The following is a 16,367-nucleotide window of genomic DNA, read 5'->3' as shown; positions in this document are numbered from 1 at the left end:
TGAATGTAGCAGCTTCTCTTATTTTCTGAACATGTCGACCATAGCAGAGGCTTTCCTGGTCCTTCTGGTATTCCCTGGCTGGTTTGCTCAAACCACAAGTTGTCCACCCGAAAGTTGACTAGAAACTGTCCATGTCCATGTGGCTTGTTGACTATAGTCTTCGTTGTAGGATCATTTAGCTGGTCCTATTCCTTGGGAGATTTCCCATGTCAAAATCTCAGTTCTTTTCTCTCTCCAAGAGAAGATTTCTATTTTCCTGCCAGGCACATTTTTGTTGACAGCCAAGAGTCTGGGAGCTGAGAAGAGCAGGGGCTGTTGCTTGACTTTGTGGAGATCAACTCCTTTCTTGCTGCCGCTCTTCAGCCTGAGTTTCCAGGGGCCACAGACCTCACCCATCAGGGCCCTCACCAATCCAAGCTGGCCCTGGGGACTAAGGTAGGGGGCCCTCCGTGGTTCCAGACTGCCCCGGAGGCCTGAGCCCACGTGCGCCTCCACACTAGCCTCGGCAGAGCTCTGTGCAATCTCACCTGCTGCTCCCCCCATAACATAAAATTTATCTTAACTTTTTAAGTGTGCAGGTCAGTGATGTTAGGCACATTCACACTGTTGTGCAACCACCACCCTCATTCATCTCCAGGATATTTTTTATCTTGCAAAACGAAACTCTGTACCCATTAAATAATAATTTCCCATTCCTGCCTGGCTGGTATGGCTCAGTGGTTGAACAGTTTGCTGGTATGGCTCAGAGGTTGCCAGTTTGATTCCCAGTCAGGGCACATGCCCATGTTGTGGGCCAAATCCCCAGTGGGGGTGCATGCAGGAGGTGGCCAGTTGATTTCTCTTTCACTGATGTTCTCTCTCATCAATGTTTCTTTCTATCTCTTTCTCCCTCTCCCTTCCTCTCTCTCTCTAAAAATCAATAAAGGAAAAAAAAATTACCCATTCTCTCTACCCCTCCTTAGTCCCTAACAACCACCATTCTATTTTCTATCTCAATGAATTTGACTATTCTAGGTACCTCATATAAATGCAGTCACACAGTATTTGTCTTTTTGTGATGGGCTTATTTCACTTTGCATAATGTCCTCGAAGTTTATTCATGTTGTAGCCTGTGTCAGAATATTCTTCCTCCTTCCATTTCAAGGCTGAGTAATATTCCATTGTATGCATATACTACATTTTGCTTATCTATTCATCTGACTATGGATGCTTGTGTTGTTTGCACATTTTAGCCACTGTGAATAAGGCTGTTATGAATATGGGTGTACAGATATCTCTTTGAGACCTTGCTTTCAATTCTTTTGGCTAAGGTACCCAAAGAAGGTTGCTGGATCATATGGTAGTTCCATTTAAAATTTTTTGAGGAATGCCCATACTGTTTTCCTTAGTAGCTGCACCATTTTACATTGCCACCAGTAGGGCACAAGGGTTCCAATTTCTCTACATCCTCGCCAACACTTGTTATTTTCTGTTTCCTTGATAGCCATCTTAATGGTTATGAAATGGTATCACATTGTGATTTTGATTTGCCTTTCCCTAACAATTAGTGACACTGATCGATCATTTGCATAGCTCAATTGGAGAAATCCAAGTTCTTTGCTTGCTGATTTTTGAATTGGATTGTTTAATTGCTTGTTGAGTTTTTAGAAGTTCTCTCCATATTCTGAATAATTTTTCTTATCAGATATGGTTTGCAAATATCTCATTCCGTAGGTTGCCTTTTCACTCTGGTGATGGTGTCCTCTGATGCACAGAAGTTTTAAATTTTCATGAAGTCCAATTTGTCTGTTTTTTCCTTTGTTGCCTGTTAGAATAAAGTTTTAGTCAAATATTTTTTTCTTCCCACTAGTTACCATAATTTTTGTTCCTGTTTAAAATTTAGGATTTAATAATAAGGACCACCTGCATATAGATAAATTGATATATACACTTATAAGGAGCTGAGCAATGAATTCACAGTGCAAAGGAATATTTAAGTGAAACAAAAGACAGTGTCTAACATTTGTTCATACATAACCTCTCAAGTTTTGCCATTGAGGGTGGAGAATGTGGAAGAAGATGAAAGGACCACATTTAAAGAAGATGGATTGGATTAAATGCCCCTTTATAAATGTGATATGGGTTCCAGAAAGCAATTCTTTGGCATTTTCTTTCTTGCCTATGTGTGATTTGCAGAGAGATCAGATCCCTCAGGAGTTATAAATGTGACCTTAAATGTGGACCACCCTCCCTCTTTTGTTTTTCAGGTTGCAAGTGGCTATCTCGTGGTGGTGTTTGTCTATGTGACAGAATTGATTGGCATGAAGGCTCGGACGTGGGCATCCATCCACGTGCATTCCTTTTTTGCGATAGGAACAATGGTGGTAGCTTTGACTGGCTACTTGGTCAGGACCTGGTGGATCTATCAGATAATCCTCTCCACAGTGACTTTCCCCTTTGTCTTATGCTGTTGGATGCTCCCAGAGACACCTTTTTGGCTTCTTTCAGAGGGAAGATATGAAGAAGCACAAATAGTGGTTGATAAGATGGCCAAGTGGAATAGGGCAAGCACTTGTCAACTGTCAGAACTTTTATCACCAGATGTATATGGTCCTGTTGGTAATAAGCCTCCTGAAGTTAATGAGCACAACCTATTAGATCTGTTTTATGACTGGAATATTGGAACAAGGACACTTATTGTTTGGCTGATTTGGTTCACAGGGTGTTTGGGATTCTATAGCTTCTCCTTAAATTCTGTTAATTTAGGAGGCAATGAATATTTAAACCTCTTTCTCATGGGTAAGTAGTTAAATTATATTTACTGTAACAATGAAATGACATTTCTGCTGTGTTTTTATTGTCTTTTTCTCTACCAGGAACAATACTGCCAGCTACATGATTATGGTTTCTGGTAGTGTTATTATACTGTAACACATGTGTATACAGGGTTGGGCAAAAGTAGGTTTACAGTTGTTCGTATTGAAAATATTACAATAATTAGTAAATAATAATACAAGAATAAACTTTGTTTCACATATTCACAACTGTATTTTTTGGTTTTGATCCTCACCCGAGGATATTTTTCTGTTTATCATCAAATAGAATGGGAGGGAGGGAGAGAGAGAGAAACATTGATGTGAGAGAGACACACTGACTAGTTGACTCCCGCACGACCTGACCAGGGCTGGGGACGAACTGCAACCGAGGTACATGCCCTTGAGTGAAATCAAACCTGCGACTCATTGGTTCACTGACCAATGTGAGCAAAACCGTCTGGGCACATACTCACAACTGTAAATCTACTTTTGCCCACCCTGTATTTTCTTTTTAAAAAACGCGAATAGTCAGACGAATTCAGTCACTCTCTTCTTTTCTGCCTCTTCTCCTTGCTTGCTTCCTTCCTTTAGGCCCATGCCATCTCAGATCTCTCTTTTAGGGGTCACTACTATGAGGTTTGGTTTTGCGCCGTTTCATGTCTCTTTCCATGTTTGTGCAGATAAATGTTTTGTATTTTAGCACAAGTGAGGTCATTCACTGCATGTTGCTCTTTGTATGTTGTTTTCCTTTTAAAATGTAGTATGTCTTGGAAACCTTCTGGTTTCTTTCTTTCTTTAAATGTCCTTTAGGAATTTTAGTCAGTAAAATAACAAATACATCTGGCTATAATTGATGTGTGGTTCTTCTGTTTTAGTAGCAGGTTGAAACTGGCTTCAGATATTGCTGTGATAACTTGAGGTGTGACTCCTAGGGTAAACCAAATTCATGCCAAACATGAGAGAAATAGTAGAAATCTATCTGCGTTTTTTCATCTAGTCTTAACTCATGGTCATTTCCATGCAGGCTGCTTGTGCTTGATACTATCCTCGGAAAAATCTTGCTTTAAATGTATATGTATATGTGTATATATATATATATATATATATATATTTTGTTGTTGTTGTTAATCCTTACTCGAGGATATTTTTCCATTGATTTTTAGACAGAGTGAAAGGGAGGGAGCGAGGGAGGAGGAGGAGGAGAAGGAGAGAGAGAGAGAAACATCAGTGTATCTGGTTGCTTCCTTCATTACCCCAACTAGGGCCGGGAATCGAACCTACAACCCAGGTATGTGCCCTTGACTAGGCACCGAACCTGCCATCCTTTGGTCCGTGGGCTGATGCTCTAACTGCTGAGCCAAACTGGCCAGGGCAAATCTTGCTTTAAAATTTTTATATGTAGAAATCTCATTGAAGTGCTCCGATGACACGTCTATTTTTGTTTATTACAGCTCAGTAGGAATTATGAGGGAAGTCATTTTAAGAAAAACAAAACACAAAATGACCTTTGCTCTCTCTCTCTTTTTTCAGTCCTCACCTGAGGACATTTTTCCATTTTTTTGTTCAGATAGAGTGGGAGGGAAAGAGCGGAAGAGAGAGAGAAACATCGATGTGAAAAGGACACATTGAGTGGCTGCCACCCGCACGACCAACCAGGGCCGGGGACAAACTGCAACGGAGGTACACGTCCTTCGCAGGAACTGAACCTGGGTCTCTTGGGACCGCAGGCGGACGCTCTAACCGCTGAGCCAAACCAGCAGGGCCCTTTGTTCTCTTTTTGAGCAAACCAGCAAGTTTGTAGAAAGAGCCCATATTGACTTCATCCCCATACTATATATCAGTTTGGGAAATGAAGCAGTATTCCTAGAATAGAGCAGCAAATGATAAGAGAATGAAGTGGGGGTGGGGTTTGGTCTGGGGAAGCTCAGGAAAGCTGGGGTTTTAGATCTTTATGATATAGTTTCTTAATTTTGATGGAGATATACATCTTCAAGAAACTGGGCAATCTCATAACTATAAAAATGTTTCTAAGACAAATCTATACAGTTTTATGTTTTCTACCGTCTTGGATTTCTCTCGTCCTTACCCTTTCCGTTGTCCTCTTGCTGACTGGTACTTCCACGCTGTGAAATTTGTGAACAAGTTTTCATCCCTGCGATGTTTTGGGGCTGGTGGGAACTTCAGCTCTGGTTTTGTGCTACTTGCAGGTGATAAGTAACCTGTGGGGTTACGTGCAGATAGGAACAGAATGGGGTCCAAGTGATGAGACAGATTACATGTTATAAAGTGAAGAAAGTAATGAGCCATTATCCTAATCCCGGAAGGGGCGGGCCTCACTGCTTGCCCCGTTTCTATCCCCGACATAGCCAAACGAAATCAGATGTAGTGTCAGTATCCTGAAGCAGCAACTGGAGGAAAACCAGTGTAGTCCACTGCCACGGTCTCTTCAGCTGTTTCCCAGTCCCTACCCAGCTGTGCTAGACTCCAGGAGGGTGTCTGGTGGCTTCACACACATGCTGTAAGGGGACAGCGAGGAGCCCGACGTGCAGGAAGGTAGTAGGACAGGGCAGCTGCAGGCAGGGCCTCGGCTCACCAAGACCTCTCTCCCAGTTCCCAAGCTGTCACTTACCCACTTGGCTCAGATCATTTACTCTTAGTTGTCAAGTAGGGATAATAATCCAGGCTTTCTCCCAGGAAGCTCTTTTGAAGATCACTGTCTTATTTGATCTTGAAAAGTGCTTAATAAACTCTTAAAAAAAAAAAAAAGGTAGAGTAATCGATGCATCTACTGTCCTGGCTTGGACACATGGACCTGATGGCCGCGTCTGTGAAAGGGAGGCATTTGGTCCGGAGCTGTTTCTTTTTCACGTTAATGAGAGAGACCCTCTCAAATGGGGCTCAAAATGTTGTTGTTGTTATTTTTTGCTTTTGTTCTAGCCAGTTTTTTTCTGAGCAGCTGCAACTGAGTTTGATTTCTGAAAATATGTATCCACCCTTTATGATATGTTCTGGAACCTGTGGGCAACATTTAGACCCAGACCAGCCTCTAGGTCTGTAAGCAAGCTTCCGTGGGTGAATGGCCAATGCACAGCACCCTGAGGGGCAGTGGTATGCAGTGTCCTGAGGTTAGAAGCGCTGCACAAGGAGGAACGAACGGAACTTTGAATACAAGGAAGATTGTTGGGTCTAGTTTTGCTGAGAGATCGTTCTTGCTTCCTGTTTGGTTCTGGCTGATGGCTTTTTTGTTCTGGCGCTAAGATCCAGACTGGTTCTTCAAGGGAAGGGCTTTTATGTCAATTATGGATTCAGCTCTGTAATTTTTGTTGTGAGGGAGTAAAAAGAGGTCCAAAACAAAGCCCCTGTTCTATAGGTGATTCCTATTAGATTAAAAATGTTTACTTTTAGGCTTAAAATCCTGCAAGCAATTATTGTTAGTTTTTGACACTGGATTTTCTACTTTAGTTTCTAAGTTTGAAGTTACTGCTACAAAAATTCCCTCCTACTTTTGTCAAGCAGGAGAAACCACAGATCAGAAATTATCCATGTTGTTTATTACTTTTGCTTATTTATTTATTCAACAGGCCTGCCCTCCAGGCACTGTGTTGTGTTCTGGGGAGCTTGCAGTTTGGCAGGACAGGTGATAAGTGTTGGGGGGATTATATTAGCATTAGAAACACCTTCAAGGAGTTTAAAGGTGGTGGGGCGTGTTGCCTCTCAAGCAGTTGATAGTTCTTAGAGGCTCCTGGAGGCTGAGATACTACTGATCACTCCTTTTGGGGGATGGGTTACAAAGTAAGGTCCCTTGTCTAGTTGGATACTGTGGCTTATAGAGGCCCTTTTGCTCAATGACAGGTGCAGTGGAAATTCCTGCCTATGTTTTCGTGTGCTTGGGGATGGACATTGTGGGGAGAAGAAATATTCTGATCATCTCCCTTATTTCAAGTGCAGTTTTCTGTGGTGTGATTATGGTGATTCCCAAGGTGAGTTATTTTATGTTTTATTTAGGGAATGGTTAGCTATACTATGACAGTTTGATGGGAGAATTTTTAGTTTATTACAGTCAGCATGAAGATCAATTCAGATATATGGACAGAGTATATACATAATATTTAGCAAGATGTTTTCTTTAAAAAAAATCATTCTTTCTCTGTTATGTAAGTAGTACAAGCTCATTGTTGAAATCTTAAGGAAAAAAGAAATATATATTTTTAAATGCCCATCATCCTACTCCCCAGAGGTGGCCAGTATTTTGTAAACACAACAGTGAGTGAGGAAAGTAGGTACCTCCCAGTGACCATCATCTCAAACATTTATTCATTCAACAAAGACCTATCCAGGTGCTATTCTAGGCGCTGAAGACAAAGTGAATCAAGTTTCTGTAAATACCATATCAAAGTCATTCTCCAGAAGGCTAGAGAATGACTGTGCATGGTAGGGAGCACACCTGTGCGCTATTTTATTTTATCTAGAGTGATCAAGGACAGTGTAGGAGCCAAGGTAACATCCGAAGGATATAATATTCAGGATTGTTCCTGTTTAGTTTTGTTTTTCATTGTGATAGATTAGTAGTTGGCAATTTCTAGTATGCATGAGTCCCCCAGGAGCGTGTTTTTAAAAATGCAGTTTCTTATTGCGAAGCACTGCTGTAAACTACTGAGACGACGTTCCCGTTCCCATATTTCAGTGAACTTCATCTCCAGAACACTTCTCGCATCCAGATGTGCTCCTCCTTCCTCCCCAAAAGGCTATCAGAACCTGTATTTTCATTCTCTGTTTGAAAAATATAGTCACTATAACAGTATTTACAATGTTTTATATAATTTTCTCCAGCGATTATATAATTTATTAAGCAATAGTATCTCAATATGTTGCACAAGGTATTTTAAGTTTTGAATATTGTTTGACAATGCATTTAAGCTAACCAGTGACTTCCTTTTATGGTGATACTTTGCTTCACTGAATTATCAGGGTTGGTGAGTCAAATGTTTGTGTAACTGAAGTTTCCAGGTGGTCAATATACAACTGATATGAATGCAATGAAACAAACAACCCAGGATGGGGAGGTCTCCACTAATTTGAGGGAGCTTCGTCCATACCTGTTTTTGTTTGTGTTTTTAAGTAGTTAACTGTAATATTTGTTGAGTTAATGGCAGCTGCCTTTGAGCTGGTGAAGATTTAGGGAACCCCAGAGCCTTCAAGATCTACAGTGGTTCAGCCACAGCAGTAATGGGGAAGGTAAGAAAGTGGCTGATGGGGATTTCCAGAAACAGAGCACTAAGCCCTAATCACAAATTTTTCTTCTCTAATAAAATTTCTCCCCAAATGGTAGTGCTAACACAATATATATATATTTTTTAAAGTCACGGTAATTTCTTCAACAAATATTGTCTACAATAGTAATTAAGATGACAGGTGACACTAGCTGCTGTAATAGAGGCATCCCCAGATCTCAGTGACTTCACAGAACAGATGTCTGTAGCTTGCTCACAGAAAGTCTGCTGTGGGTGTGCCTGGTCAGCAGCAGTGGGAGTGGTGAGGAGAGGATGTTTGGCTCCATGGAGTCATTCAGGGCCTCAGGTTGACAGAGGCACTGCCATCCTCAACACATGAACTCCACAGCCCTCTGGGCCTCACATCCAGCGGGCAGATAAGGGGGAAGAGAAGAGGTGGAATGTGGGAGGTCTTTGGAAGCCACTGCTGGAGGTGGGACACGTTAGGGAAGGCAGAACCGAGGCTTTGCTGTTGAGGAACGAACGCATCAGCCTAAGGGTGGTGGGGTGGTGGAGAGGCTATACTAATGGTTCAGTTATCACTTTCAAATTATTTTCTGAAGGTAATTTATAAGCCACAGGGTTACTGCTGCAAAGAGCACAAATTGTTCTTATGGCTCTTTGATTTATTCCGCTGGCTCAGTTCCAGGAGTAGGTCAGTTATTGGTGGACTCAGCATGTCTGGACGGATCTCGTTCCAAAGCAGCTTTCCCAAGAGACATTCTTTCCTTATTTGGTAATTTGAACTCTCCAGGGCTGGTAGGGAGGCACAGTCAAACTTTCTCTAAAATTTTAAGACAGAAAGCTTTTGCAGACCACGAGATGAGTTTACAAAATAAATTCAAACAGAAAAATAAAACTCTTCATTTTTCCGAAAAATACTGGAGGGTTAAAAAGTTTTACATAATAATTTTTGAGGTTTTATATTTTTCTTTTAAAATGTTACTTGTGATGGTCTATTTTGTAATATTTTTTTCAGGATTACTATGTTTGGAGTGTGGTGACAACTATGGCTGGAAAATTTGCCATAGGCTCAGCGTTTGGCCTCATCTACCTTTATACAGCAGAACTGTATCCAACCATGATCAGGTGAGAGTGACCTGTTTTTCCCACTTGATTTCATTTCATTATATTTAGCCTTTGAGTATGAATGCTTTATTTTCATAGACCTGACTTGAGCTCTGAGTTATGGGGAAGTTACACGATGTTAATTCTGAATCTGAGGCTTTGTCTAAACCTCCACTAGTAAGGACAGTAAAGAAATTGGTTCGAAATAACACTCTGCTATCTTAAAAACATTTTAAATCTTGAATATAATTGACTTACACTGACTGTCCATATGACACAGGCTAATTTTCTCAGGATGGGCCGCTTGAGGCTCCTATGTCAGGTGTATTAGTTTGCCAGGGCTGCATAGCAAAATGCCAAGGCTAGAAGGGTCAAACAACAGAACTTTATTTTCTTACAGTTCTAGAAACTAGACATCCAAGATTAAGGTGTTTGGCAGGTTGGTTTCCCCTGGGGTCTCTCTCGTTGGCTTAAGAAAAGATACATTAAAAGCACATTCTTTCCTTCCTGCTAGATATTTTATAAGGTTTCTTTAAATACCTTTTTAAAAAATAATTCATTTTTTTAAATCCTCACCCAAGGATATGCTTTTATTGATTTTATAGAGAGAGGAAGGGGGGGAGAGAGAGAGAGATCCATGTGAGAGAGAAACATTGATTGGTTGTCTCCCATACACACCCCACAGGGAATTGAACCCCAAACCTTTTGTTGTATGGGACAACACTCCAACCAACTGAGTCACCCATCCAGGGCTAAATACCTCTTAAAGAGAAAGCACATTGAGATATTGCTTAAGTTTAAAAAAATAAAATAAAATGTTCCATAGATAGAAATCTTTTGTTATCCTAAATTCCCATTCCCTACCCCAAATAAATTTGCTCTAGAATATTAATGTTATCTTCAATAATAGACTGAATGGATATACATGAGGGCCTCATCTGCATACCAGATGAAGAATGGTTTACCCTTTTCTAGTCTTGAATTATATGCATGCATGTACCACTGTTTTACAGAATGTGGATCTAAATTACCAGTGATTCTTGAAAAATTAAAGTAAAATTATTTCCAAGTGTATTCAGCCAAGCTTAAGTTTTATTATTCTTTGCTGAGGGTGCACAGGGGTTACAGGAAGTTGTTCCATCACTCTCTGTGCCATGTGTCTACTTGTCTTCTGTTCCTGCTGCTGTCTGTCTTAACTGTCCTCTTGTTTTCAGGACGCAGGCCATGGGGAGCGGCAGCATGGTGTCCCGAGCTGGAAGCATCATAGCCCCGCTCTGCATCTACCTCTCCAGCGTTTGGATCTTCATGCCCCAGGTATTTAATCAGCTTATAGCACCTTGCTTATAGCAGAGAGGCAGACCAGCTAATTGCCTTCTATATTTTTATTTACTGGAAGCAAATTTATAATTCAATGATAGGGGTTTGTAAGAACCTTATTAACAGCTCACCAATCGGTAAGTAGGGTGGTGGCTGCTGTTTCCTTGTTGGCCAGTTGTCTTCCATCCACTGATGAGCTGTACATTACTACTCTGCCTGCCAGGGAAGGGCCTCTCCTCCCATGTCATGAAGCTGGGTCCACAAAGGGAGAGCTCTGGTCTCTGGGGTCACTCAGTGCCTCTGCCTGATCACCTGGCCCAGCCCAGCCTATGCTCCTCCACCTGGACGTGCAGGCTGCCCCCGCCGCAGTCCCTGCCTCTGCCTTCCCACTGCGGCCTGCTGGTCAAGGAGAGTCCTGGAGGCTGCCTGTTCCTTGAAGGGGTCTGTGGTGCTTGGCAGAGAGGTTTGGGTATCTGTGGTTTTTAGATATAAAAAACCGGTTGCCTCTGGCTCTGGTAGTGTGAGCTTTTTGCCTGGTTATGAAGAGTGAAAGCAGTTATGTTTGCTTTGCAGATTTCTTCATGGGGAGCCTGAGAGGTTGGGAAATTATGTGGAGCACTGTTCTAGTTGGGTTTAATAAGGCCCTCTGGTCAGGAGGAAGGTGGGAGATTGGGAGGGGTGGGGGAGAAGGGGCTGGGAAGGAGGGCGTGTCTGGGTTGGGGGTGGCCCAAGGTGCTGCAGAGAATTAGGGGAGAGCCCTGGGTCTGCTGGTCCTCTCCTTCCTCCAAGCTGCCTCTCGAACTTCGAACTTCGCTGTAGCTTTCTCTAGGCTGTTCCCTCTCGGTCTCCTTCAGTTCTTCCCTTTTGTTTTCTGATCGCCTCCGAAATAGACTCCTGTTCCAAGAACCATCCTGGCCGTCTTTCCTGTCCCTGCAGGGGTGCCTCTCCTAAATTACGACTTATCTTGCAAGCCACAGCCCTGTGTTTCCACCAGTCTCATGGATTATTCTCCCTGGGTGTCTTACAACAAATTCACTGTTTCCCAAACTGAGCTGATTGGTGACTTAAATTTCCTCCTTCTCTATCTTCCACTTTGGATTAGGAGTCAGTGGCCTCCAGCATGACACTTGAGCATCACCTTTTATTTATCCTGTTTTTCTTCCCCCATCTCCTCCTGATCCAGGACACTAAGTCCTCACATTCTCTCTCAAAACCGTCCCAGATGGCCTGCTTCCGGTTTAATTCCTCATCAATTCCTGCCCCCCTGGTCATTTCCTGTCCTCCACCGCCACCCCAGAACAGTTTGCTGAACCACAGCTCTGCTCCAACTGCCCCCTCCCCTTCAGAATAAAACCCAAACTCTGCCTGATTCAGTTCGAGTCCTTTCCAGGTGGAACCCTTGCTCATCTAACCTGGTTTGTTTTGGTTCTTCACACACTTCGCCCTCCTCTCCACACTCACCCCCACCCACTCTCCTCCTAAAACACACCTCTGCTCCGTGGAGTGCTCCTCGCCCATCCTCCGTGACAAACTTCCATGTATCTTTTTTTTTTTGGTGTGTGATAATAAGTGATACTAAAACCAGGAAAACAGAAAGGCTAAGTGCTAAATCGGGACCACTGTGAAGAGGGGGGAGAAGCGTCTGGGACCCGAGCACTGTTTCATTGTGGGTGATCAAGAGTGTGATGTGCTTGCTTCATAATTCTTTCTTTCTTTTTTTTTTTTATCCTCACCTGAGGACATTTGTCCATTTTTTTGTTCAGATAGAGTGGGAGGGAGAGAGAGGAAGAATGTGAGAAACATTGATGTGAAAGGGACACATCGAGTGGCTGCCACCCGCACAACCGACCAGGGCCGGGGACAAACTGCAACCGAGGTACGCGCCCTTAGCGGGAACCGAACCCGGGTCTCTCAGGACCGCAGGCCGACACTCTAACCGCTGAGCCAAACCGGCCAGGGCCCAAATATATATTTTTAAAAGACATCTGTAAGGGTCAATTAAGGACTAGTTAAAAGGGATTTTAAAAAATTTTATGTAACAGGTACTTAAATAGTGTTTGTTGCATGACAAGCTCTTTTCTAAGTGCTTTCCGAGAATTAGTCTTCATAGAACACAGATAATGCTTACTGCTATTCCCTTTTTACAGACAGGGACACTAATGTACAGAAGTTGTTATCAGCCCAAGGTCACACACCTCTAAGGTGACAGAGGTTCGATTCAAATCTAAATACCATGCCTTTTACCCTGTTAAACCAACAAACAGTACAAAAGGGATTGCAGAGAAGCAGGCTCCTCCCCCGCCATGACCCTGACCACCCCGTCCCTTTCCCAAGATGACCTCTGTCCGCAGGGTCTTGTGCATGTTTGCAGAAATATTCTATGAATGTGCTCCCTTTGGAGACAACAGGCGTTGCTTGTTTTTAATGAGTAAAACAAATAGCTTATTCAGTTTCTCATTGAGCTTATTAATGGATGTCAAACTGTCAGGGAGCCGGCATTTTCATTTTGAGGAACGGAAATGCTAATCTGGAAGACAAGTTTGTATTTTCTCTTTTGAAAGGAAGCACATGGAAATCACTCGTTCTGATGCTTTTATTATCAACCGTTATTGTCCAGTAGTCTAAAGAAAAGTGGGCACCTAATTCATATCATTTCTGTATTCTTCAGTGCATTTGGCAGAAGTATAGTGGGGGTTGAGTTTGAGGTAACCCCTGTGCTCGGAGCGAAGGAGCAGCGATGAAAGGAACAGCCTCTGCCCTGAGAGGAAGAGTCTGGTGGGGAAGGTGGAAGAGCAAACCATCACAAGCCCCAGAGATGAGGGCTGCACTGGGGAAAGGGGGGGGTTTTGGGGTCCTAAGAGAGGGCTACCAGCCCCGGCTAAGGCCAGAGGGGAGGCTTCCTGGAGGAGGGGGCCTTTAATCTGTATCTTGAGGGGCCAGTAAGACTCAGCGTGGTGGAGAAGAGAATTCTAGGTAGAGGGAACAGAAAAGCAAAGGCTTAGAGGGAAAAGGAACCTGGCCAGTCTGGATTTGGAGGCGAGTATTATTGCTAACACCCAGGGTGGGTTGTAGGAGTCAGGAGATAAGTCTGGAGAGATGAGCAGGGGTCTCAGAGGTCAGAAAGGAAAAGCATTTGGAGTAAAGGTGAGTTTGAGAGGATTGGATGGGGAAGGTATATCCACAGGACCTGGTGACCTGTTGGGTATGGTGGAGAGGGCAGCTGGAGAGATACCAGAATGGTTCTCAGGCTGGAGGGAAGCAGGAGCAGGGGCAGGGGGGGTGTGAGAAAGGGCAGTATGCTAGGAGTGTGAGGCACCCGGGAGCAGATACCTTTACAGGTCTGGAGCTCAGGGGACAGATTTGGAGGGACAGATTTAGGAGTCAGCTTATGTGAAGGTGAGGAGGGAGTGAGGGAAGCTGAAGAGCAGACCCTGGGAGCATGGAAGGTGTGGGGAGGAAGAGTCTGGGCCGAGGCTGAGGCGCAGCAGCCAGGGCGGCGAGGACTCCAGGGGAGAGGCGGTGAGGGGGCAGGAGAAGACAGCGGCTAAGAAAGAGCAGGACAGGAAGACATCCATTGAGTTTGGCCGCCAGGACTCTGGCCTGGGAAGAGCAGCCTCTGCGGGTGGCGGCGGGCCAGGATGCTGAGGGCAGGAGGAAGGAGAGTTGGGGGGGTGGGGTAGCAGGGGCAGCTGTGGAGAGGGCGGCCAGAGGCTGCAGCGGGTGTGGGCCCAAACAGAGGGCCTCTTTTTTGTTTATTTTAAAAGATAACATTAACTGCTCACGGTGGGCTGGACACTGTTGTAAGTGCCTTACACATGTTGTTTAATTTAATCCTTTCAACAGTCTTTTGGGACAGGCACTATTATTATTTCCATTTTACAGATAAGGAAACTGAGGAGCAGAAAAGTCAGGTAACTTGCCCAGGGCCACCTAGGTAGCAAATTACTGGGCAGAGTGGGTTTGGAGATTATAAGAGGCTTGAGAACTTTTATTTTTACTAGCCAGAGACAAGGAGAAGGTAAAAAATATGTGGGAGGAGGGAGGTCTGCTCATGGAGGAAGACAGGGAGGAGGGGGAGGGGAGGCAGAGGGGAAGAGGGAGGAGGAAGTGGGAGGGGGGAGGGAAGGGGGAGGGAGGGGGAGGGAAGCAGTGGGATCTAAAGGGGGTGAAATGCTCCTCTACCAAGTATTCTGTTTAGAGTGGGAGGGGAGAATGGAGGATTATGGTTTTCTTTTTATTGCCTATTATTCTTTCTACCAAGCTATAAAGAAATATCCAGTCTGCCTTGGATCTTCCATTTGATTCTATTTCTTGTTTAGGTGTATTCAGTGTTTTTCAGACCCTGATGCAGGGCTCTTCTGGGCTTCATACATTAGGGGCTATACCTGCTAAGTCTTGAGGCACCAGAAAATGCCTTTAAACACCTTCTGGAGTGTCACTTTAAATCTCACTGCTGCTTCTAGGCTTACTCATGTATTTCTAAGAACCAGATTATCAGCATTCCGTAAAACAAAATAAAAAGCTGGCTTCCCAGGTCACGTCTGTTATTGATGTGGCCTCACATCCTGTCACACTCAGTTGCACTGTGTGTTTCATCTTCTCATTCTCAGAGGTTGGAAGAGCTCCAAGAATGTCGATTTATCAGAAAAACCATGCCTTAAGTTATTTTTATGGGCTCTTCCCAGGCAGATTTTTTGCTACAGGAATTTAAATTATGTAAGGACGGAACACATTTTTACAGACTGTATGAAGAGCTAGTTCTAAAATCCACCCAACGTCTTCATAATGATCAATAGAAAATAGATATCTAGACTTTAATTTTTAATGTGATTTGCATTTTTAAAGACAAACACCTGGTCTAAAAGGTTGCCTTTTATGTGTCAAAATCTGGAAAGTAAAGAAATAGTGAATTTTTATAGGAAATCAGATGGACCCTCCCCCCCTTCAAAGCAGCAATTAGTTTCCATTGCCCTTGTTTTGTTCCCCCTTAAATTCTGTTAGTTTTGGTTCATTGAAACATTCATTGGTGCATGCATGTATGCATTCATTCATTCCCCATCATTTACTGAATGCTGATTGATAGCTTACTGATTATTGGGGCAGGGACAGGGCTGATTAAGACAATTCCTGACCATGAAGTCCCAACCCAAGGCTCAGTTGCTGGGTTTCTCCACAAGACTCTGGAGTCTGGGAAGATGGGACAGGGACTTTTTCTCTGTGTAGCAGCTCCGAGGACAGTGCCTGCAAGAGTAATAATGTAGACAGTAATTGGGATTTATTGAGGAGGTGCTCCACAGTGGCTAATGAATGAATTAATGAGTAGTCAGATTAAACCGAGATGATGTGTTAAAGAACTCCCAGTCCAGCCCAAGTAATCAAACGTCTCATCATGGAATAAAAATGTCAACTGGTATGTCAAATTCAATTCTGTTTCCCTCTGAAAAAGGTTCAGAATTATTATTCTCTGAAGGGTACATTTATTTCTTGATGTGTCACTTATTATTACTGTTTTTAAAAATTCCTTCTAGTTGCTTGTTGGGATTTTGGCCTTTGTGAGTGGAATGCTAACACTCAAACTTCCAGAAACCCTCGGGAAGCCTCTGGCAACAACTTGGGAGGAAGCGACCAGACTGGATGTGGAAAAAGATGGCAGTTCAGGCAAATGATTTCCCACAACCAATAATACTGATGCTGAAAAAAACCAAAACAAAAGTGATTAATTCAGAGGATTTTGGCTTAGTGAATAAATGTGCCATGTGTGCTGTCTAGCACCGGAAATATTGTTTACTTTGATGCCTTTGTATTAGAGAAATATTGTTCTCATTTCTTGTGTGTCCTTTATATCTTTTAAAAAGATTTTTGTAAGAAAGTTTTAAAATAATTGTATTGTAAAAGAAATAAAAACCAAGATGAGAAT

The 16,367-nt window shown here is 43.1% G+C and overlaps 1 protein-coding gene across 1 annotated transcript in view; it reads left to right on the top strand.

Annotated features, from left to right (window-relative positions):
• SLC22A16 (solute carrier family 22 member 16) overlaps positions 1-16,157 on the top strand; it is a 42,769-nt gene extending 26,612 nt beyond the window's left edge. The window contains exons 6-10 of the mRNA XM_036247751.1: positions 2,247-2,778; positions 6,648-6,775; positions 9,045-9,154; positions 10,348-10,447; positions 15,979-16,157. Coding sequence (XP_036103644.1) covers positions 2,247-2,778; positions 6,648-6,775; positions 9,045-9,154; positions 10,348-10,447; positions 15,979-16,116 — 1,008 coding nt within the window. The 3' untranslated portion in view covers positions 16,117-16,157. The remainder of the gene's footprint in view (positions 1-2,246; positions 2,779-6,647; positions 6,776-9,044; positions 9,155-10,347; positions 10,448-15,978) is intronic.
• The last annotated feature ends 210 nt before the right edge of the window (positions 16,158-16,367 follow it).

This window comes from Molossus molossus, unplaced genomic scaffold, assembly GCF_014108415.1.
Source record: "Molossus molossus isolate mMolMol1 unplaced genomic scaffold, mMolMol1.p scaffold_m16_p_8, whole genome shotgun sequence".
NCBI classification, from domain to species: Eukaryota; Metazoa; Chordata; class Mammalia; order Chiroptera; family Molossidae; genus Molossus; species Molossus molossus.
The sequence above is the reverse complement of the archived record's forward strand: the minus strand, read 5'-3'. Positions and strand labels throughout refer to the sequence as shown.